The 23,404-nt window shown below is 36.1% G+C and overlaps 1 protein-coding gene across 1 annotated transcript in view; it reads right to left on the reverse strand.

The window, feature by feature from the left end:
• The window catches only part of LOC109093508 (angiomotin-like protein 1), a 53,538-nt gene extending 30,409 nt beyond the window's left edge, over nt 1–23,129 (reverse strand). Inside the window, exon 1 of the mRNA XM_042729210.1 lies at nt 22,755–23,129. Within this exon, the coding sequence (XP_042585144.1) occupies nt 22,755–22,840 (86 nt within the window). The 5' untranslated portion in view covers nt 22,841–23,129. The remainder of the gene's footprint in view (nt 1–22,754) is intronic.
• Nucleotides 23,130–23,404: the final 275 nt, after the last annotated feature.

Here is a 23,404-nt window from a genome sequence, read left to right on the forward strand (position 1 = left end):
TATATTGATTGTTTAAAGCAGGGTTTTGCGAACCCCTGGTGGTTCATGAGGGAATTGCAGCGGTTCGTGAGTTACATTTACATTTATGCATTTAGCAGACACTTTTATCCAAAGTGACTTACAGTGCATTCAGGCTATACATTTGTTTTATCATCATGTGTGTTCCCTGGGAATTGAAACCACAACCTTTTGGGCTGCTGCTAATGCAATGCTCTACCCCTGAGCCACAGGAACACTGTACATGGTTGATACATGGTTAGGGTGACCACCTGTCCCGCTTTGCGTTTTAGGCCTACCGCACAGCATTTTCATCAGTCTGTTGATTTTTAATTGTCATATTAAGAAAACGTACATACGTTATTTTGCCTTTTTAAGAAAGCTTTTTATTTATTCTTTTTGCAGCGTAGTTTTTGTGCAAAGGACATGCGGACTTCATCAAGTGATCTAGCACCACCGACGGAAATGGTTGAGCGCACACGGAAAAACATGATATTCTCCATTAATTTTAACCAATTAAAAAATCTATATAATTTTCTTCTTATTTTAATAGTTCGTTTGAGGTGGTTTCTATGGCGTTATTTTAATGACAAAGGTCCAGAGCGCATTGTACTGCAAGGGTGCATCAAAATGCACAAGCACAAATCTCTTCCCTCGCAGGTGGATTCTATTCACTCTCACACAAAGTGGACTTGCTTTCTCTTGCTTACTTGTGTGAAATATGCACTGTTGAAATATGCCTTGGCATTTTGGAGACGGGAAAAAATTAATTAGTAGATACATATGTGCATACAAATTGTTGGGATTATGTTGAACATCGTTTTATGCATCTGTTTTCAGGGTTGCATTATAAGTAAAGAATATACTTTATAGGGAAGTAATGTGGGAGCAGTGACCAAGATGGCCGCAAGTTAGAAATCTCCTTGCCGATTAGGAGTTAATTTACTTTAATTACTGGTCATCCTACAAATTTAAACGATTGTACACTCACTGCAGTTTGTTAAGAAACTGGGACATTCAGAATTCAGAGAAAGCACACAGAACAATATGGCTACATCAAAATATTTTAAAGCTCTAAGTACAAACTTTTGAAAACCAGAGCAGACAAATAACGTGAGGCTGGTGGGTCTTAAAGAGACTTTTGGTACTAATGGGACTCTGCTAATGTGCGTTTAGAAAATCCTGAATGAAGGTCTCAATTTAGACACAGGCGAGTATGAGATTGAGAGAGTGCATCGGCAACTGACTTCTATGCTGAATCCTGATCAGCCCCCGAGATCTGTCTTGATCCACTTCTTAAGACAGTCCACAAGAGATAAGCTGATTAACGTGGCGAAAGGGAAGCGGGAAATTGTCTGGGAGGATTGACACCTCTCTTTGTTTCCAGATATGTTGAAAGAACTTGCTGTTCTGAGGAAGACAGGCACCCTGACGAAACAGAGACTACGGGAACTCTATGCAAGATATTTGCTTATATTTCCAGCAACACTACGTTTCAAGTGGAATGGGAAGAACGAATTATAAATGTGGAGGCAGTTGAAAGATTCATTAAGGAACATTGTCACTAAGAAACACTTGGAATAAATTAAGGTGAGCCTGTTATTATAAACCTTTATTTTTAGTCGTAGATATGTAGAAACTGGATGATAACTTTTTTGTTTTTATTTATTTATTTTTTGTTTCTGTTTTCCTTTCTTTCCCCTTCCTTCATGGTTCAAAAAATTGGATGCCCAGAAAAGAGGGATGGGGAGTAGTCTGACTTATTTTATTTTTTATATTTTATTTAGTTATTTATTTTTGCACTCTTGCATGTTGATATGTTTCAAAGTTCAGAGTGATTGAAATGTTAAGGTTTCAAAGATCAAAACTATTAATGTTTTGGGTAACGTTAAGTGTTCATATGCAGGGGTTTAAGTATTTAAAGGTAGTAGTATATAAGCTGTTAATGGAGGGCAAGTGCTACAACTAACAATGCTTGGGAGACTAGTTAAACTTATCTCATGGAACATTAATGGATGTGGAAGTCCAGTTAAAAGGAAAAAAAAAGTACTGAAACATTTGAAAAGCAATCAAGCAAACATTGTATTTATTCAGGAATCTCATATGAAGGGCAGAAGAAAATTTTAAAGTGGGATGGGTTGGTCATGTTTTTCACAGTTCATACTCCAGTAAACATAATTCTAATACATAAGAATATAAATTTTGTTCTCTTAAAACAAAAGAAAGATTCAGATGGACAGATTTTGTGTCTTGAGGCCATGGTAGAGGGTACATGAATGGTGCCCAGCACAAATGACACCCAACAAGAGTGACCCATCTTTCTTTCACAAGCTTAACCCCTTAACTGTCACTCACATTTTTGAACAGACTTGAAAGTGCACTTTCCATCTAAAAATTTTATAATTCATGAACAAAAACATTTTATAACATGATATTGATGTACCACTTTCGTGGTAATGCAAAGTCTGATTTTAATTTTGAGATTTTAAGTTAAGTTTTCAGTTTTCAGTTGATATATCATTTCTGATTATTTCTAAAGTGTGACAGAGAAAAAAGGCAACGAAGAAGACTTTTTTTTTTTTTGACAAGTTCAGAACTCCTGTTATGATGTAGATTTTTGAGGGTGCACTCTTGTCATAAATTAATCTATTACTTTTCCTACATAATTTTTAACAAAAAACATTGGTAAAATATCTATTAGGAGTCTTAGACCTTTCCAACGATATATAGTTTGTCATGATTATACGGGACGGGGTGACAGTTAACAGGTTAATCACATGTTGGGAAATTCTGAAGGTCAAATAATTCTAGCTGGAGATTTTAATGAAGTAATGGATCCATTCTTTGATCAAAGTTCTCATCAAACTCATTTATTATCAAAGGGATGGGAAGCAATACATAATGTTGTGTTGTGATCTGGGCCTTTCAGATATATGGAGGCAGTCCAATCAAAGAAATAGGGATTACACCTTTTTCTCTCACAGTCATAAAATGTATTCAAGGATTGAAGTAGCTAATTGTGTCATAAAGACAATATCTGTTACTGACCATGTGCCAGTAGAATTACTTCTAAATGTAACCAATGATAAAGAGAAATGAGGAAGATGGAGAATGAAAACTGGACTATTCTCAGACCATTTCTTCCGGAATGCTCAAGAGGAGGATTTAAAATTATTTCCTGAAACAAATTTAGGGAGTATAGAAAACATTTCAACAGTCTGGAAGGCTTCTAAGGCATATATAAGAGGAAAGCTCATATCACAGAATACAAAAAAATAAATAAATAAACTTAAATAGGTTTAAAGAGTTGGAAAAGGACATTAAAAATAGGGAATTACAACTAATCAATAATTTTTTGGACAATCAGTGTCAAGAGTTCTGTAAGTTAAAATATCAGTTGCATAAGATTTATAATTAAAAGGTGGAATATGATCTGTAGAGACTGAAAATAAACTTTAATGGCGTGGGACAGAAAACAGGGAAATTATTAACTAGACAACTGAGAGAGAGAGAAAAAAAAAACAATACCAGTAATTAAACAGGGCCAAAGACATGAATAAAACGTTTCAGCAATATTATGAAAGTGAAAAAAAAGAAAATCATCAGGTGCTGACGGCCTGCCTCTTTCCTGTCCCAAACCTATCTTGAGTAACATAAGGGCCATTTGGCATTCCTGAAGGCACAGAGATGTCTACTAACTGTCACACCTTTTTCACGGTGGGTGAAGCTGTAATCTGCTGATTGGTCAGTTTGAAAGTCTTACATTTGGTTTTTAGTTGCATGGTCAAGGAAGGGGTAAAAGCAGGGGCGTCACTAGGCCCTTTTTAGGGGGACTTCTGCCCAACCCCCCTAAAAAATAATTAGATTAATTAATTTGTAATCGCTTCAGTCCCCTTTAAAAACTCATTTGAAACGGTCGCAAGCTGCGTCAAGTTTCGGCTCCTCCCCTGATCTGCATGAATTCAGCGCATTTTTCAATCCGAAGGGGCGCCGATCATTTGGCATTACATTATGCAACCATGCACAGAAATGATTAAAGACACACATCATTTTCTGAAAGCACTAAAGGGCACAGAGAGAGAAACATCATGTGGAGTTATTTTGTTTTGTATTATTAAATATAATTTTGTATTAAGTAATAATGAATCATTAGTGTATCATGATACATACTGTATACTTAGAGTAAGAGGCGAGAAGAGTAAAGGGATTTGTGATTTTTTTTTTTTTTTTTAAGTAACTGATTTATAGAAGTGGCAAATTTATAATTCATGTTGTTATTTTTAATAAATATAAATACATATAGAACAGATTAAACATGTTGCCAACAGACAATTACATTAATACATGTTTTGTCTATATTCTTAATGAATATTAGCTGGTTAATTAAATGATTTGAAATGAAATAAATTTCAGGGGGTGACTTGATGTATAACCAACCGTATTGTTGAATATAAAGGCTAAAAAGCTCAATAATAATAATAATAATAATAATAATAATAATTTATATTTCATTGTAGATGGATATACAAATTTTTTTTCTTGTCGTGCGGGAGTAGGTCTGCAAATGAGCAAGTCAGTTGAGAATAGAACGTAGACAGCCTCTCACACACAATACCACTGTGTTCCCAAGATTCACTGCAGTCATTGAACCCTTATGTTGTTTTAATTGTCTGCCAATTTCCACGTACATTTCATGAGAAAAAGCAGTGGTATCAAAAAAATATAATTTTTAATGTCCTAATAATGAATCAGGAAGTCTCCATTGTAAAAAAAAAAAAAAAAAAAATCTACATTCCCACCCAAATTTTCTAGTGTCTGGTCACATTCAAATTTTTCTGTTTTTTTTTTTTTTTTTTTTTTTTACAGTGTGTATATGGTTACTCTACTCCCATATATGAATACAGGGAATACAATGGAATAGTGGTTTACAATAAGTTAGTATATACAACCCTACCCTAATAGTCAAATAATATTTTTTTTTAATTATACCCTTATTGGGGGCTGAGCCCCCCCTAAAATGAAAATCACGGGTAATGTGTCCCGGCAATTGTTCCTGTAAAGCCCCTTTCACACTGTGATTCCGGAAAATACACGGGTAATGTGTCCCGGCAATTGTTCCTGGGTCGCTAGATTTTGAATATGTGCGTGCGTTCACACACAACCCATAAAGGTCCTGTGAAGACACGTGATATCAGGGTGTGACGTGTAATGTACGAGTCGAAAACGCTAGGCATGTTAACTTTCACTTAAGCTGGCAACTGATCTTAGCTTTAGCGCGGAAAGTGAGGAACTAACTGATCTTTGCTTCGTTACAGTTTGCACATATTTGTTTCATCGCGATCATTGATCTGCCTTCAAAACACCTGCTAAAAGAGTCACGCAATAACGTACGACACACCCTTTACGCCAGTGGTTCTCAACTCCAGGCCTCGGGACCCGCTGCTCTGCACATTTTGAATGTTTCTGAATCTGACACACTCAGTTCAGTTCATGGATCTCTCTCCTAATGAGCTGATGATCTGAATCAGGTGCGATAAATAAGGGAGACAAACAAAATGTGCAGAGCAGTGGGTCCCGAGGACTGGAGTTGAGAACCACTGCTTTACGCCATTAGTTCTGGCTTTTGTTCACACAGCGCTCATTTCGGGACTGAACCCGGCAATGTTACTAGGTCCCCAACCCGGGAATCAATCCCGGGACGTGTTTGCGTTCACACAGAATGCGACCTGGCAATGTTCCGGCAATTTTCCGAGTCCAACGTGCAGTTTGAAAGGGGCTTAACTGTTGATCTTTCTCTTCCTTTTGGTACCTCTTTTCTTTGCTGCCTCTTTTCTTTGTTGGAACTCTTCTTGGGGCTCTGCCCTCTCTCCCTTTTTTTCTTCCTCTCTCATTCGGCAGTCCTACAGCCTGAACCACTGTAGGGAAACCACCCTTACAATACTTCTACTACACATAGTACATTTGTCCAAAATGAGATTAGAGATTTTCTGTTAAATGTCGATATTCCTAGATTGCAGCCTGATCAGGTGGAGTAGATGGAATCACCCATATCAAGTAGATGTACAGTAGGTGGACAACCAGAATGGAAAAAAAAAGAAAATCATCAGGTGCTGACGGCCTGCCTGCTGAGTACTATAAGGCATTTGTAGATGTACAGTAGGTGGACAACCAGAATGGGTATTACCGCCGCCGCAGGGCCGCAGCGTTAACTGCAAAACAGTCGAGTGTTAAAATCATTCGCGAAACTATCGCCAGGTGGCGAAAAGGGATGGATTGTGAACTGAATGTAATTGTAAAATGTTGGTTTGTTAATGGAGATGAAAGGAGGAAGTAAAACAACAATAACATTATAATATAACATTGTAACATCCTTAAAAACCATTAGAAAATTTACAGTGAGTTAATTTCAAAACGTGGGATAGTCTTAGGCTCATTTCGGTTCATTCTTGGTTAAAAAAAAAAAAGTCTTCAGGTTCCATATGCAGAGCGAAATGAGAACGGTCCAGCATTTAGAAATAATTCTTATTAACTCTGTTATTATTCTTGATTTTTCTAACTGCTAACAGTTTGCATTTTCGAATTATGCCTTATGTGTGACCAAAAATGGAGTATTTTCTGTTTCAGCTGTTTGATCGCGCTGGTGCCTCATGCACACATACAGGTGCTGGTCATATAATTAGAATATCATCAAAAAGTAGATTTATTTCACTAATTCCATTCAAAAAAATGAGACTTGTATATTATATTTATTCATTACAGACAGACTGATATATTTCAAATGTTTATTTCTTTTAATTTTGATGTTTATAACTGACAACTAAGGAAAATCCCAAATTCAGTATCTCAAAAAATTAGAATATTGTGAAAAGGTTCGATATTGAAGACACCTGGTGCCACACTCTAATCAGTTAATTAACTCAAAACACCTGCAAACCCTTTAAATGGTCTCTCAATCTAGTTCTGTAGGCTACACAATCATGGGGAAGACTGCTGAATTGACAGTTGTCCAAAAGACGACCATTGACACCTTGCACAAGGAGGGCAAGACACAAAAGGTCATTGCAAAAGAGGCTGGCTGTTCACAGAGCTCTGTGTCCAAGCACATTAATAGAGAGGCGAAGGGAAAGAAAAGATGTGATAGAAAAAAGTGTATAAGCAATAGGGATAACCGCACCCTGGAGAGGATTGTGAAACAAAACCCATTCAAAAATGTGGGGGAGATTCACAAAGAGTGGACTGCAGCTGGAGTCAGTGCTTCAAGAACCACTACACAAAGACATATGCAAGACATGGGTTTCAGCTGTCAGATTCCTTGTGTCAAGCCACTCTTGAACAACAGAAAGAAACAAAATCTTCCAGCTTCAAAAAGGACTGGACTGCTGCTGAGTTATGTGCTCTGATGAAAGTAAATTTTGCATTTCCTTTGGATATCAGGGTCCCAGAGTCTGGAGGAAGAGAGGAGAGGCACACAATCCACGTTTCTTGAGGTCCAGTGTAAAGTTTCCACAGTCAGTGATGGTTTTTGGTGCCATGTCATCTGCTGGTGTTGGTCCACTGTGTTTTCTGAGGTCCAAGGTCAACACAGGCCATATACCAGGAAGTTTTAGAGCACTTCATGCTTTCTGCTGCTGACCAACTTTATGGAGATGCAGATTTCATTTTCCAACAGGACTTGGCCCCAGCACATAGTGCCAAAGCTTCCAGTACCTGGTTTAAGGAGCATGGTATCCCTGTTCTTAATTGGCCAGCAAACTCACCTGACCTTAACCCCATTGAAAATCTATGGGGTATTGGGAAGAGGAAGATGCGATATGCCAGACCCAACAATGCAGAAGAGCTGAAGGCCACTATAAGAGCAACCTGGGCTCTCATAACACCTGAGCAGTGCCACAGACTGATCGACTCCATGCCACGCCGCATTGCTGCAGTAATTCAGGCAAAAGGAGCCCCAACTAAGTATTGAGTGCTGTACATGCTCATACTTCTCATTTTTATACGTTTTAGTTGGCCAAGATTTCTAAAAATCATTTCTTATTATTGGTCTTAATTTATATTCCAATTTTCTGAGATACTGAATTTGGGATTTTCCTTAGTTGTCAGTTATAAACACAAAAATTAAAAGAAATAAACATTTAAAATATATAACTCTGTGTGTAATGAATGAATATAATATACAATCACTTTTTGAATGAAATTAATGAAATAAAACTTTTTGATGATATTCAAATTATATGACCAGCACCTGTATTCATTGGAAACAGCGCAGACATTGACCATGTCATCCAGCGCGAGCAGCGGTCCACTTTGGTATATTTTTGTTCATTATGATTTTTTTTCCGTCGAATACTGAAACATGCGTGAACTACAAAGCCTATTTTCAAATGGCAACATCACGAATATGGAAACGTTTGGATTTCTCCAGAATGAGAGAGCCCAACCTTACCTTATGTTTCCTTTAAATTATTATTAATATATATATATATATATATATATATATATATATATATATATATATATATATATATATATATATATATATATTATTTATAACTAAGCATCATATTCTGCAATTATATTTATCCATTAGAATTATAAATTTTTAATTATTGTTCTGTTCTGATAAATTTGTTAAATGTAAAGGATTTGTTGTAAAGTGAGGGGAACTAAAAATATCATGTTGGCGCCTATAACATTATTAGGCCTGCTGTTATTATTTCTGAATGTAATAAAATGCAACTTATACATGACTCTTTTTTTTTTTACTCTCATCAAAAAAAAAAAAAAAAAAAAAAAAAAAAAAAAAAAACCTGCAGCAAGCGAAATTTTTTTTTCATTGCATCTGAAAATTACTTTGTGCTCAAATTCACTTCGCGCGCTCTGACGGAGAACCTGCCTCTCGCGTTGCTCAGCTGTGGACGATTTTAAAATATTTGATATGAAGGTTGCTGTCCCATTTTATACAGGAATTGTTCATTTAAAATGTTTTGAAAAAAATCTAATTATATTGTTAGTTTTATGCTAACATGCAATCAAGGTCTTCGGATATTATATAAGATACAAGTTCATTTAGGCTATTTAACACGCACGGTGACAATTTTACCGTTTCAACTTATAAACTCCTTGAGATTTTAAAGTCAGTTTAATAGTATTGAAATTCAAGTTGAATCTAGTATAAAAAAGGATTTAATTGCATAAATTATTTCTATGAATTAATAATATGTTAGCATGACTGTTTCATCATATCATTTTTTACGAGCTGTATTCGTTTTCCATTTCGGAAACCAAGCACACACTTTTTTCTTTTTTAAAATCTATTAATCGCTCGCATATCTCCTACAACGGGGATTTATTTATTTATTTATTTATTGAGCAAGGTGCCACTGTCAGGGAGTCCAAAGATAATTACATCATCATTAGAGGTGCCAGTTAACTTCAGAAATGGAAAATAAGGGCTAACTGAGATTATTTATTTTATTCTTTATTTATAATGTTTATTCTTGTATAAAATAAGTGTTTATTCTTTAAGAAAATAAGGTACAGAATAAGGGACGATCCAAATATTTGTAATGATAATATAATTTTAATAATATAGGCCTATATCTGCCTGCAGTTAAAAAGTTATCATATTTGTTTTGCTTCAACAATTTATGTAGGCTATAATTATTCAAAAAAATAAATAAAATAAAAATAAAAATAATGTCATAAAAAAAAAGCCATCGGCATGAGTAAATTTTACCATTATAGAATTTAGGAGGTGAAAATACTGTGAAATTACAAATGGCATGGGATTTTAAAGCATAACAACTGAAGGTCTATGAAATGTTAGTCAATAAAGCCTTTTTTTAATACAATGGCACTTAAAGTTTACAACTAAAATATTATTTCAACCATATAGCCTGTGAATAAACAAAAAACATACTTTTCAATGAAAGAACACTTAGAGAGTGTAGGTTGCTTCTGGTGTTTGGATTTGTACTTCAATATAATGAGGTCCTTAGTTTAATGGTGCGTTCAAGTCCTCCTGGGAATTTCGTACGTACGAGGAGGGAAGTCGTGCTGACGACGTGATGTGCGTTCAAGTCAGTTTCGTCGGAGCAAGATGGCGCTGTACCTTCTTTTAATGAATAGCAAGAAATTACAGCAAGGTTTAATAACTCTGCTTATAGAAAAATGCTAAAAGGAGAGATAAAAAAAATGTTAAAGCCATGTGCAATGTTGCGAATCAAACCATTTCTCGTCTAAAGGTGCACAAATGTTAGGATTTTTAGTTGTAATTCATTAACTTGCTGCTTATAACAAGATTAATGATGATCATGATAAATGACAGTTTATAGACTAGTAAACATTGAAATTCAATTAAAATTTACCATCAACTACAGACCTTGCATCCATTGATTCCGCCATGTTAATCACTGACACGCCCCCAACTCGTACAGATCGGGGCTTAAAGAAAATCCCAAGCTCCCCACTGGTATTTACGATATTGTGGTGGCGTTCATGTGCATTCAACTCGTAAATACGATCGATACGAGATGACTTGAACGCACCATAAGAATAGCCTAGGTTTTTTTTTTTTTTTTTACTCTCTATTTAACAGCATTAACTTACAATGAAATACGTCTTCCTTCAGGTAGACTGAATGTTTTCCTGCCTTGCTAAATGTTGGGCTCATGATCAATGAGTTGTATTCGCCTCAAACTGATTTTGTAAAATCAAAACTTAAGGACGGTGAACCTGGGTGCAGTTAGCGTGATTCGCGCTCTGTAAAGTGGGAACAGCTGACGCAGAATTCCGCTTGGTCTTAAAGCCTTCCTCAAATGCCAACGTTCACAAATAACAATGATTTTCACAAAAATAATGATTCATTATCAATTGATAATTTGTTATTATTATGGTCTTGTGAAAATAATAATATGGGCTGCGAGAAAATAATGAATACAAAGAGTACGGCTGATGTGAGTGCAGGCATGTTTCAGCCCAGTAACATGACAACACACCGTTCCTCTCAGCTAAAAAAACAGACCGAATTCAGTTCAGCTGGAGGGGGTTGGGGTTTGGGGTAGATCTGTATAGCTTGTGGAGGTCGAGATAAAGGTGTGAATTTCTTGCTCTTTCATATGGACAGTATCTTATGAGGGTTTCAAACTCACAGAGCAGGTTTAGATAGGACAATTGCTTTGTCAATTGCATTGGTTTTAGGACAACTTTGAAGAAAGGTTTTGTTTAGCGCAGTATAGTTTATTAGTTATTATAACTTAATTTCAGAGGAAGTTGCCTTAACTCAAAAAAAAAAAAGAAAAAAAAAGATGCAAACTGTTGCATTAATTTTATTTGTTGCATCCATACAATATTTTTTAGAGTTTCAGAATGTAGCCTATTCATTACTAATACATTGAACCATATCTGTATGTTTTTCTAAATCCCAAACAGAGTCCAGACATCAGTAAAGTATCCGTCTATGAACATGTTTTATAGATATATATACATATAAATATATATAAACATATATATGTATATGTTTGTTTGTTTTTGTTGTATTTACAATGCACAAACCAGAAGCAAGAATATCTGCAGAGAAGGGATGGCCATTCTCAAAACATAAAATAAACATTTTATTTAAATTTTCGTTTTTGTGTTTCAGAGGGAAAATCAGTGTTAAGGCATCTCTCCATTACGGACCCTTCTGAAAGCACAATTTATGCAAATGTGTATAAAATGCTTTAAAAACTTTAACAGAGATGTCTAGAGGGTATTTAATAGGTCTGCCCCCACATAAGATTTTTCTAGTTATTAGTCGTTCATTTGTCAGTGCGCCTCCCTGTCATGCATGCGCATTAATAATTTTCGCACAAACACTTAAATATGAATAATAATTCACATTTTGCATATGCATTACAAAGTAAATAATTTTTACATGCAGTTATCCAAAATAAAACCAAACAAGATTTTTAATGAAGATAAAATATGTAGACAAATAAGAATAAATGGGGACGTGTCCCTACCAATATCCAGCGAGTGCCAAACTGTCCCTAGCAATAATTTTGATCAAACATTTAAATATTTGGATGTGTTTTTGTAATTTCGGACGCAGCTGAAATGACATACTATTGATATTACCTAAGAAGTTTTATGTAGAAAACTGTGCGCTTTTAATGACGCGCATTTAATACATGGCGAATGTAATAGTTCACCGGAGGAGAAGCGCAGCGCCGCGCCGCGATTAGAACAACTCATGGGTATTTTACCCAATTCAAGACAGCAGTCCAAAACAGTTCATATAGAAGTTCACTTCAGGATTTAACAAAGTCGCATCGATGAGTTTGAAGTTTTTTGAAGGTGTTTGCCAAGAAAAAGCGCAATCTATGGCTATTATTAGCTCCCTATATAAAGCATACGGATAGAAAAAGGTTCTGAGTTTAAGATACACAATCTTCCAGTCTAGGATAAAGTCATTATGAACATTAACAATAATTTGGGACAAATATAATGTGATTTAATGGTAAAAAAATAAAAAAATAGGTGGCACTCTGTTGTGCAGCAGGATTTGGAACAGCATCCTGAGCCGCAGCGGACAAATTTTAACTTTAAACTGATGTTGTTTAACAAATCAAATGTTAGCTGACATATCCGCAAAATAGAAAAACAACACTGCGATACGAGTGTGCGGTTCAATCAGATGCGCATAAAAGTTGTGTTCGTTATTACAGCAGAGTAGGCCTATTCTTTCAGAATTATCCTGGGACCAATTTGATTAATATTTAAATAAAGTGATGTGTGATAAAGACAACCAGTACTAGTCTGATGCTGATGTTGTTGGTTCACAAAATACTGTGCAGTTATTGGGATTTTTTTGGGGGGGTTTATGTCCCCACCAATGCAAAAGCAAACATAAGCCGATGTTTCATTGTGTTTGCAGATACTGCCGCAAAGTTTTTGCTCAAACTGTCGCTTGACTTATTGCCTGGCTTTTCCTGGGTTACTTGTATATAGTTAAGTTCGTCTTCTGCAAACTATTGCGAGTTTGACATTCCTCTCAAGATGCACATTAGATTAGATTACTTACAAATCAAGATGCACATTAGATAGTTGGCTTTGCTCTGGTGTCGCGGTGAATGTTTTTGGTCGTTTAGTAGTGTTGGATGATACACATGCTTCGGAGTTTTCTCGGCAGAGGATGTGAAACATTGGCGTTCCAATTCCAATTGCTACTCAAAACTAGCTCAATTACGTTTCCAAAAACACACCACAGAAAAACTCTCAAACCAGCCGACAAAAAACACATTATTGGGGTCGCTTCAACCCGCGGACATGTAAAGCAATGCAAAAATAGCCTAGGACTAAAAAATAGGTAGGACGGCATAAATCGGTAAAAATATGTAACACAGAACATTTCCTAAAAATGCATTCAGATATGTTTGTACATGTCTATAGTTCAATGGGGTTGCATGTATAATTGTTACTTTGACTTTTAGCTGCGTGTAGTTCAATATATACCCTTTTGTAAATTGGTTGTGAGAGGATGTCACTAGGGGACGTCTTTTACACGTGCATTACACGTCCATCATGACCCTCTATGAAATCCTTGTGGAATATGCAAAAGCTGTGCTTACACCTTGGTTAATACTGCAATAATTAATTAAAGTGCACCAAGTAGTTTTTAAGAGGGTTTTTTTAAGAGGTTGTGAATAGACGTCCACTGACGTCGTTTACACGTCTAGTCACGGTTGTGAAAAGACGTCCAAGCAAGACTAGCAGGGGAAAAAATGTATACAAAGTAAATTTATTTACTTCACTGCAATTTAGTCATTATTTTGTTTTAAATAAATTATAATCACAAAGTGCCCAGTGTGGTTAAGTGATTGCAAAAACCTGTAAATTTTACAGTACCACTGTAAGCTACACTGCAAATACTTTAGTCATTATTTCAACCTGTTTTTATATAAAACTATTCGTTGTTATTATTTTTATGGACCTTTAACATCTATGCATGTAAAACAGATATCACAGTATTCTCCAGTCATCATTATCGCTCTGAGTTGGTGATGTAATTAAACAATTCAATAAACTTTCATTAAACGCAGAAGATGCTGCCCAAGATACAAACAACTAGAAAAAAACAAAACAGTTATTTAATATATTTCGTCACACTGGAATATCTGGGAAATCATTCCAGTTTTTGATAGATTATACATTGATTTTGTTCTTTTTTTATATGGTAAATATATTAAATTTGTAGCTCGCGAGATATCTCGCGTTCTTCCGGAACATTGAGCAAGCACGAGCGAGAGGACTCGAAGAGGACTATAGCGAGGAGGGAGATATAGTATCGATATATATTTTTTGTGGAAAAAATGTCTTACCATGTAAAAAAATCTACACAGCAAAACTTGTAAAGTGACATACAGACTTTATTTGGTAAAAACAACAGACTAAAACTTTACAATATTTGCATGTTATTTGTTTTGTTATAAGTATTGACAGTATTTCTCTGCTAATTTTGTTTTTTAACAAATAATTTTGATTACAATCACATATTGTTTAATATAACAAAATATTATGAAAATTCCACTGAAGGGGTTTTAACCGAGAGTTTTTTCTCTGTAAATGATGCCCACATTGTCAACTGGATGTAATTGCCAAAACGGTGAGTATGGCTAAACATTATTTCTAACGTTAGTAGGCTAAAAAGCACGACTTATACTTGATGTAATTTTATTGGTACGCTTGTAATTTTGATTAACTATTTTAGGGGACATCACAGCCCACCTGTCTTATCAGAAATATCCTGTTCACTTTCTCATAGTTACACACCTAGTTAAGGGTCTTTCTCAAGGGCACCACATTAAAGCACATCTTTTATGCAATACAAATAAAATCTAATGCATGTTGATTACCTTTTTCTAATGTTTCATTCGTGATTCATTCATCTTGTTCCAAGTTTTTTTTTTATTTTTATTTTTTATTTTAGCTGTAGATCATAGATATTTTGAAAATAAGTGCATGTCATTTATCTCAAATTTTTCATTTTATTTATTTAAAAAAGAAATATATTCTCTTCCCTCAGATGCTGTGAAGAGGTGGAGACTCTGAAATTGATGCAGCAATGGCAGAACACCTGAAGCACGCTCCAGGAAGAGATGAGGGTGGAGGTCACAAGAAATGAGCCAAACAACTGTAATGTATTTAAGGGATAGTTCACCCAAAAATGAAAATAGTCATAATTTTTTTCATCCTCATGTTTCAAACCTGTATACCTTTCTATGTTCTGAACACAAAGATATTTGGAAGAATGTTTGTAGCCAAGCAGATCTTGCCTCCCATTAACTATCATAATAATTTTTCCTACAATGGTAGTTAATGGGTTGTGAGATCTGCTTGGTTACAAACATTCTTCCAAATATCTTTGTGTTTATTAGACAACTGTGTAAGTCAATGACAAGATTAATAAAGACATGATAAAAAGAAACAGTCTTTTAACATTCTAGTAGAAAACACGTGAACCCATTCTCAGAAATGTAATATTTGAATTCATGTCAGTTCTATAAAGTTTAAAATCATTTACACCACTCCGATTTTAAAAATATCAATGACACAAAACATATTTTATGATGAGGGTCTTCTGTGTTTTATGATTTTCTTGTCACATGACAACAATGGCTCCTGGAAGGTGGTTATGCCACATGTTCAAATATTAATAATATTCTTAATAATTAATATTATTTATATGATTAAAGTATTTAAAAATAAATGCAATTAAATAAATAATATTGATTTATATTATTATATATTAAAAACATTAATAAAAAAATACTGCAAACTACTTGAGTATTTCAGCACTTTTTATTCAGTGATGACCGTCATTAAATCATATTTCTGACGAAAATGGTAGGCTTGTAAACTTATTTCAGAAATCCAAAATGGTTACAAAGATTACACTAAAAAACTAATTTTTTAACTAGATTTTTATCATCTTGAATATTCTTATTTGTCATTGTCCCAGTAAAGCAAACGTGAAAACAATATCGTCAGAACATAGAAAGGTATACAGTTTTGAAACATGAGGGTGAGTAAATGACAGAATTTTCATTTTTGGGTGTACTATATCTTTATATAATAATTCAGTATTTTGTAATTTAGTATTTTAGTTTGCTTAACATGCTAAACTGTTCAATAACAATACAATGTGCTAAATCAGAACATGCTTCTTTTTTGCTTATGTCCACAAATAATGTGTTCTTTTCTACACGTGATTAAAACGTTTTATGGACGTTCAGGTCTGACTGGACCGATTTTGAACCTTTGTCAAGATGTTAAACCTCAAGACATAATTGATTGTCTTTCACGATGTTACACAGTGGGTGTGTGATTATTTTATATGCAGGCTTATATATACATACACTTAAACTATGCAGTAACGCATTTAAACATCCAGAAGATGACACATTTAGACGTCCAGAGGACGACGCATTTAGACGTCCAGAAGACGACGCATTTAGATGTCCAGGGACGTGCAGAAAAGACGTGCAATTCACGTCCAGAAGACGTCAAAGACGTCAGTTCAACTTTCATTTTGGAACTATTTTTCAACCATGACGGGACGTGTCGGACGGACGTCTTTTCAACGGTCAATAGACGTCCGAATGTTTGCTGGGGTCCCATTAGGTTGCTCTGATAAATAACTATCTAGCTGGCGCTCTTTTACATGTGGTGAGCATTAAAGTATTCCATCTTGGAACTTGCACTCGTTAAGGCCTTCTATAGTCTGATGTTTTTATGTACTTCCTATCTATAGATGACATCCTCTCCGGGTTTCCTCCTAAAACTTCGTCAAAGTTTGAACCTTGAGGTTATAATTACTACTATTCTGTTAATTTAGTTTGTGCTCCTTGACTTTAATGTCCTGGACTGTGCATGCTCACTCATAACATCTGCTTTAAAGTTATACAAAAATCTCTGTGTAAGGGCTTTATGCTTTTACAGGATTCAATAGCTACTGAAGTTTAATAGGCTATTAAGGCATCATTGTTAAATGTAATACATTCTTATTCTTCTGCAAGGGTTCACTCATCGGGTTCCCATGGTTAAATGAAGTCTATCAAGCTTTGTGGGAATTCCATGGCTGCAGATGCAGAGAACTTTGGCTCTCACCTCATCTTTACACAGGTCACTCTTTGGACTGGCGCTATTATGAACGCAGGCTCTATCAAGCTGATTTATATGGTCATCTTCCATTTGAGTTCTAGGTAAGATTTGGGTCATCTTTAAAGTCCACGTGAACCGGAAGTCGCTGCTGACTTTATTTCAGTGTGGTGACATATTTCCAAATTCCAATTTCAATGGAATATTGAATAGAGGACATGGTTTTTGTTTGCACTCCTGGTCTCTGTCTTTCACTTATCACAAACTAATGGCTGGAGGGGTGTGTTTAAGGATATTCTGACTGACGTCGTTAGAAAGGGAATGCCATTCCAGAGCGGAAGTAAATGTTCAGATTTTGATTAAGGATTACAAAGACGATTATTTTTTTCTTTTTTCAGTGGATTAACTTGCACAGATTGTTTACATCAATACTAGCCATGTGCGCTAGTAAAGTCAATTTTGATTTCAAGTGGAGTTATAATCGAGGCTTGTTTGGTCTTACCTGGCTGTTGCTGCCTTCACATTACACGGACTGTTGAGGCACTTTGCATAACTCTGCTATGGTGGTCATCAGGTACATTTATCCATTACTGTTTATGAAGTTTGGCCTATTGTGGCCTTCACATGTCACAGCCTATCGGGGACTTCGCTTAACATTGAGTATCTCTTTTTATGGTCATGCTGATCTGGCTCATTTTCTATTTTTGGGGGGAGGATAGGTTTCCTCTGCTGGTTCTGGCAGTTAGATGGACTTTTATCAAGCGTGCGCAGGAGTCTAGACTAAAGAATTGTATCTGTGTATATGCTCTTATGTCGCTGCTAGAATCCTAATTCTACCTCTATCGATTAACCTAAACTAATCACCTTTCTTACTCAATGCGGTGGTTTAAAATTCCTGTAATCTGCCATCAGGCTGCTATGTACATGATCGTCCTCATCGGATGTCCGTCAAGATCAGACTCTATTTCACGTAATGCTCAAGGTACAGTATAATACTCTTAGCAAAACTACTGGTGGTGACTACTTCTCACATGGTTTATGATGGTTTTTCACATACAATGGCCTTTCGTGGTCATCTACACACAAGGCTTTCACATCACATAGTTTATAGAAATGAACGTTGCCTATCAACATAATGTAATGCGTGTGTTTAAGGTAAATTAAGCAAATACTGGTGGTGGTGTCACACCTATTCATTACATCTACTCTTTCACCGCCTCTCGCAGGCTTGGACTCTCTACGGCCTCTTGTAGCTGTTCTCTCACGGCCTATCGGTTTCCACTTTTCCACTTTTTTCCTAATGTTTCCACTCTTATGTCTCATATGCATCAGACGTTTAGCCAGCGGTCCATGGGCGTGACGTCTGAGGCTGAGGCTAGGCCACAGAAAAGGCCCTGGCGGGCCACAGTGCGAACGGCCCCGATAGGCCTTAAAGAAAAGCCATGAAGGCCGCAGAGAAAAGGTCTAGATAGGCCACAGATGGAGATGCCCAAATGGGCCATAGTGAGAAAGACAAGAGGCCGTAGAATGAAATGCCTCAGTATGCACAGAGAGGAAGGCCATGTAATTAGACCACGGTGGGAAACGCCACGAGATGTGTAACAGAGGGGAAGGCCACGAAAGACAGGCCACAGAAGGAAAGGCCAAGTTAAGCCACAGTAAATCATAGAGGTTGTTGGGAGTAATATGAAGAGATATTGTACCACCACCATTAATTGCATATAGATTACCTTGATGACAGCTTGATATTCCTTGAGATGTTTAGTGGTTCAGGTCTAATGTGGGATTCAAATGTGGAGGATGACCATCTTCCCAGTAGCTTGATATCTGATGTTTGTACTCCGAGTTCAAAAGCATTAGTGGCTGACAGAATAGAAGCGGTGACAGACATGAGCTTCTAAACATGACTACATGGAGCTGAACCAGCCGCAGAGACAAAGGCCCATGTAGTCATGTTTAGAAGCTGCGGTCTGTCACCGCTTCTATACACCGGCCACTAATGCTGTTGAACTCGGAGTACAAACATCAGATATCAAGCTACTGGGAAGAACCAGCCGTCTTTGTCTCTGCGGCTGATTCAGCTCCATGTAGTCACGTTTAGAAGCTGTGGTCTGTCATGGCTTAATTAAAATATAGGCCTAATATGTGAGAATATTGACATTTTTATATATAAATCCATGTAGCCTAGCTCACACAAATAGGCTACCACTTTTAATGCTTTGATGCAAAGTAAACCACAATTTCTTTAGAATAATATAACACATAATTCATATTATATAAATAATACTACACACCTATTAAATGTGTGAAATCTAAAATATGGTGTAATACAGTGCAGCTTAGAGAAAATATAAGCACAGGCTCATAGGCTTGACATTTTTCCTGCTTGAATTCGTTCTAAGAAACGCACATGAGTACTAAACTTTCATCTGTGAATATTAAATATTTTAACAACAGTGTTTTTCTTTCATTTTCCCCAACTGCAGCCGTCAAATGTAACACATCAGCGAGGCAAAGTTGAAGTCTATTTGCAAAAATGTGCTTTGATGCGCTTGTTTGATAACTTGTAGTTAAAGCGCCACTCAGCGGTCAAACGCGTCTTTTGGTTGGCCACCTGCTGTAATAGCCTAGTATTCAACGAGGTGTATCAAGAAATTGTTAGGAAGTGGAAGGCGTCCCGTCACTTATTTCTTATAGGCACTTATAGGCTCTTATATCTTTAATCCCTAAGAAAGGTATTTTAGACCTATTAGTTTGTTAAATGTTGATCTGCAAATTTTTACCAAAATTATAGCCAATCATCTACAAAAGATGTTACCAAACAGTATTCACCCCAACCAAGTGGGTTTTATAAACAATAGAGTTTCCTCTGACCATGTAAGATTATTGTTTCATTTAATTTGGTTTTAATCAATTTAATCAGCTATTTCCCTTGACACAGAGAAAGTCTTTGACAAGGTGGAGTGGCGATATTTATTTGCAACCCTATCACATTTTGGCTTTGGGCAAAATTTTATTTCATGGGTTCAAATACTATACAAAGAACTAAAGGCCTCAGTGATCACTAATGGAGATGTATCCCCCTTTTTTAATATTTCCAGAAGGACACGTCAAGTGTGTTCATTAAGCCCACTGTTGTTTATTTATTTATTTATTTATTTATTTATTTTTTAAAAACTAGCAATTATCATTCGAGCACACTCTGGTATTAGGCAAGTGAAAGCAGGAGATAAAGAACATAAGATCTTGCTATATGCAGACGACATTTTAGCAGTCATAACTGATCCTCTGACCTCTTTACCACATCTAATGGATGTTATACAATCCTCCTCAAAATTGTCAGGATATACAGTCAACTGGAATAAATCTGAAGCTACCCCCCCCCTTTCCAATTCATGTTTAGAAAAGTTTAAATTCAAATGGGTCTCTAAGGGAATGAAATATTTAGGAATAAAACTGTCCCGCAACATGGAGGAAATAATAGCACTCAATTTACATCCACTACTACAGAGGTTTACAACAAACCTAGAGGAGTGGGAGAAACTTAAACTTACCCTTTGAGGCAAAATCAGTATTATTAAAATGGTGATAGCATTTTTTAAACAATTTGACAATTTAATGAAACATTTCCTGTGGGATGGGAAAAGGGCAAGAATTAATCTAAACAAGTTAATTGCCCATAAAGAGAAAGGAGGGCTGGGTTTCCCTGATTGTAGATACCATACCATTTGTCATTTGCTTTGGCAAAGATAGCTAAATATTGGAATCTGGAAAAATATAAAATTGATTGGATGCATGTCAAATATAAAATATGTTCACCCTTTATCCCCATTGAATTATTTTCTCAATCTGCATGTAATACTACAAACCCTGTTCTTGTTCATTCTAGAGATGCTTGGATTAGAATTCACAAAATATTCAAATTACCTCACAATTTACAGAAATATTCTTCATTATGGTTTACCCCGGCAATTCGTTTTGGTAAAAAGATGATTTATTGGAAGTACTGGCACCAGCAGGGAATAAGCATAATTGACGACTTTTATTAGGATGGGGTATTTAGGTCATTTGAAGATTTAGTTAAATGTTATAATCCTGTAGGAAAAGAAAACTTTTGGAAGTTTCTACAGTTATGTAATTGTATATTGTCTAAAGTTGACCATGTGGATAACAACCCTATTTTAAGTTACTTAAAAAAAAAAAAAAAAAAAAATCTCATAAATCCACACAAATTATATAAAACAGTGAACTCTTTCAGAAGCAGTGACTTGGGAAATTTAAGGTCAGAGGGATATTGGTGAAGAAACTGATTCAGAAAAATGGTCCAACACCTGGTCAGGTGTGATAAATATATAAAAGAAGCAAGGGGGAAGTTCACTCAGTTTAAGATTCTACACAGATATTATCATACTCCGGTAAGACTTTACAGAATGAAACTGATGAAAGACAATTTATGTTGGAAATGCCAGTCTGAAATGGGTACCTTTTTACATTGCATTTGGGAATGTAGTCTTGTTAAGCCATACTGGAAAAAGATTATGGATGCCATAAATTGCTGGTATATTTTAACCCCTAAATTGTGTTTACTAGGTGACAAATCTCAAATACCTAATACACATACATATACATATACATATACATATACATATACATATACATATAGTGACGCGTGTCCCGAGCACTCATCAGCGTCGCCCTGGCAACAGCGCAGGCACACCTGCGCCTACTCATCACGGGCTGAGCGGCCACACCTGCGTCCCATCAGCCGCTGCTTATTTAAACCCCCGCAAGCGGGCACAGAGGTGAGAAATGTCTCCACGAGAGCCGGCTAACATTGTCTTTTCCTCTGCCCCTAGAAAGCAGCGTGTGACCGCCAGCCCCAATGCCACGGAAGAGCACGGACCCACACTGCACTAGAAGCACTTCCTAGACAAGACGCTGAGCACCGAACACCCAAACCACCTCACCGCATCCCCTTTTCAGTTAATGAAATCCACCCTGCGGGGAACTTACCGTCATTCTCGTGTCGTGTCCTACTTCACCCCGCCACAATATACATATACATATACATACATACATACATACATACATATATATATATTCTGTTATTATGGTATGTGTGACAATGGCAAGTAGGATTATTTTGAGACACTGGAAGACAATGAAAGCCCCAGATTCGAAAGAGTGGGCCAATGCAATGATAGAAATGGCATCTTATGAATCCATGCTTAATTGAATAAATGGTGTTAGAGAAGAAGGGTTATCTTCCTGGGAAGAGTTCCAGACATATATTACAGCAAGGTCTCAAAATGATTACACAACTATTTTGTGTTCTGTCTTGCACTGTACTGTATTTCATGGTTAAAATGTGCCTGTAGAAATGTGTATCACTGTATAATTATTGTAATGTTGTACTTCTGTTACCCATCTGCCTTCCAAAAAAAGCAATAAAAACTTAAATTAGAAAAAAAAAAAAGAATATACTTTATAGGTAAAAAGGATGAAAAACGCTGAAAACAATATTACATGTAAAAGTGCAAATAAAAGTGCAAATAAAAATTTACTTCACTATGTATTTATACAGATACCTGTGTAAACGTGCATGTGTGTGCAATGACCTCTGTGCTGCGGCTGTAGCTGCGGCCTCCATGGCGAACTGTCTCATTGCACTCTCTTCTAAATACTTCTGTTCCCAGCGTGTCATATCAGCCTCCAAACCCAGAATCCTTTCCTCTCTCTCCTTTAGAAGATCCAGTAGTGCAGGAGCACTGGACTCCCACACACTAAGAGGAACACCTACACAAGCACGCTACACACAGAGAGAAACAGTGGTTATGAATATATTGGGCTGGAAATTGCTCCTAACATTTAGGTCCGTTGTTGCTGAAAACACCCTTTCGTGGCAACAGAGATGGAAAGTAACAAATTACATTTACTCGCGTTAATAAAATTAAGTAGCTTTTTTTGTGTGTACTTCTACTTTTTAAGTAATTTTTTAAATCTGTAAGTTAACTTTTACTTATTTTGTTTGAAGTATTGTACTTCATTACATTTTAAAACACATTAATTACTGAATAAAAAAATAAAAAAAATTTGCTCCCTGGAAACTACTGCAGTAATGGGCAGGAGAGCAAACTGGTGCTAAAATCACAGGAAAGATGCAGATGGACAAGACAAGTGTTATGATGCAGATGCAGCTGAAAACGAAACCCTGTCGTATTCAGCTGCAGTTGAACTCGAAGGAAATGAAGTGAGCCCCTGGCCATAT

Source organism: Cyprinus carpio, chromosome B8 (genome assembly GCF_018340385.1).
Source record: "Cyprinus carpio isolate SPL01 chromosome B8, ASM1834038v1, whole genome shotgun sequence".
NCBI classification, from domain to species: Eukaryota; Metazoa; Chordata; class Actinopteri; order Cypriniformes; family Cyprinidae; genus Cyprinus; species Cyprinus carpio.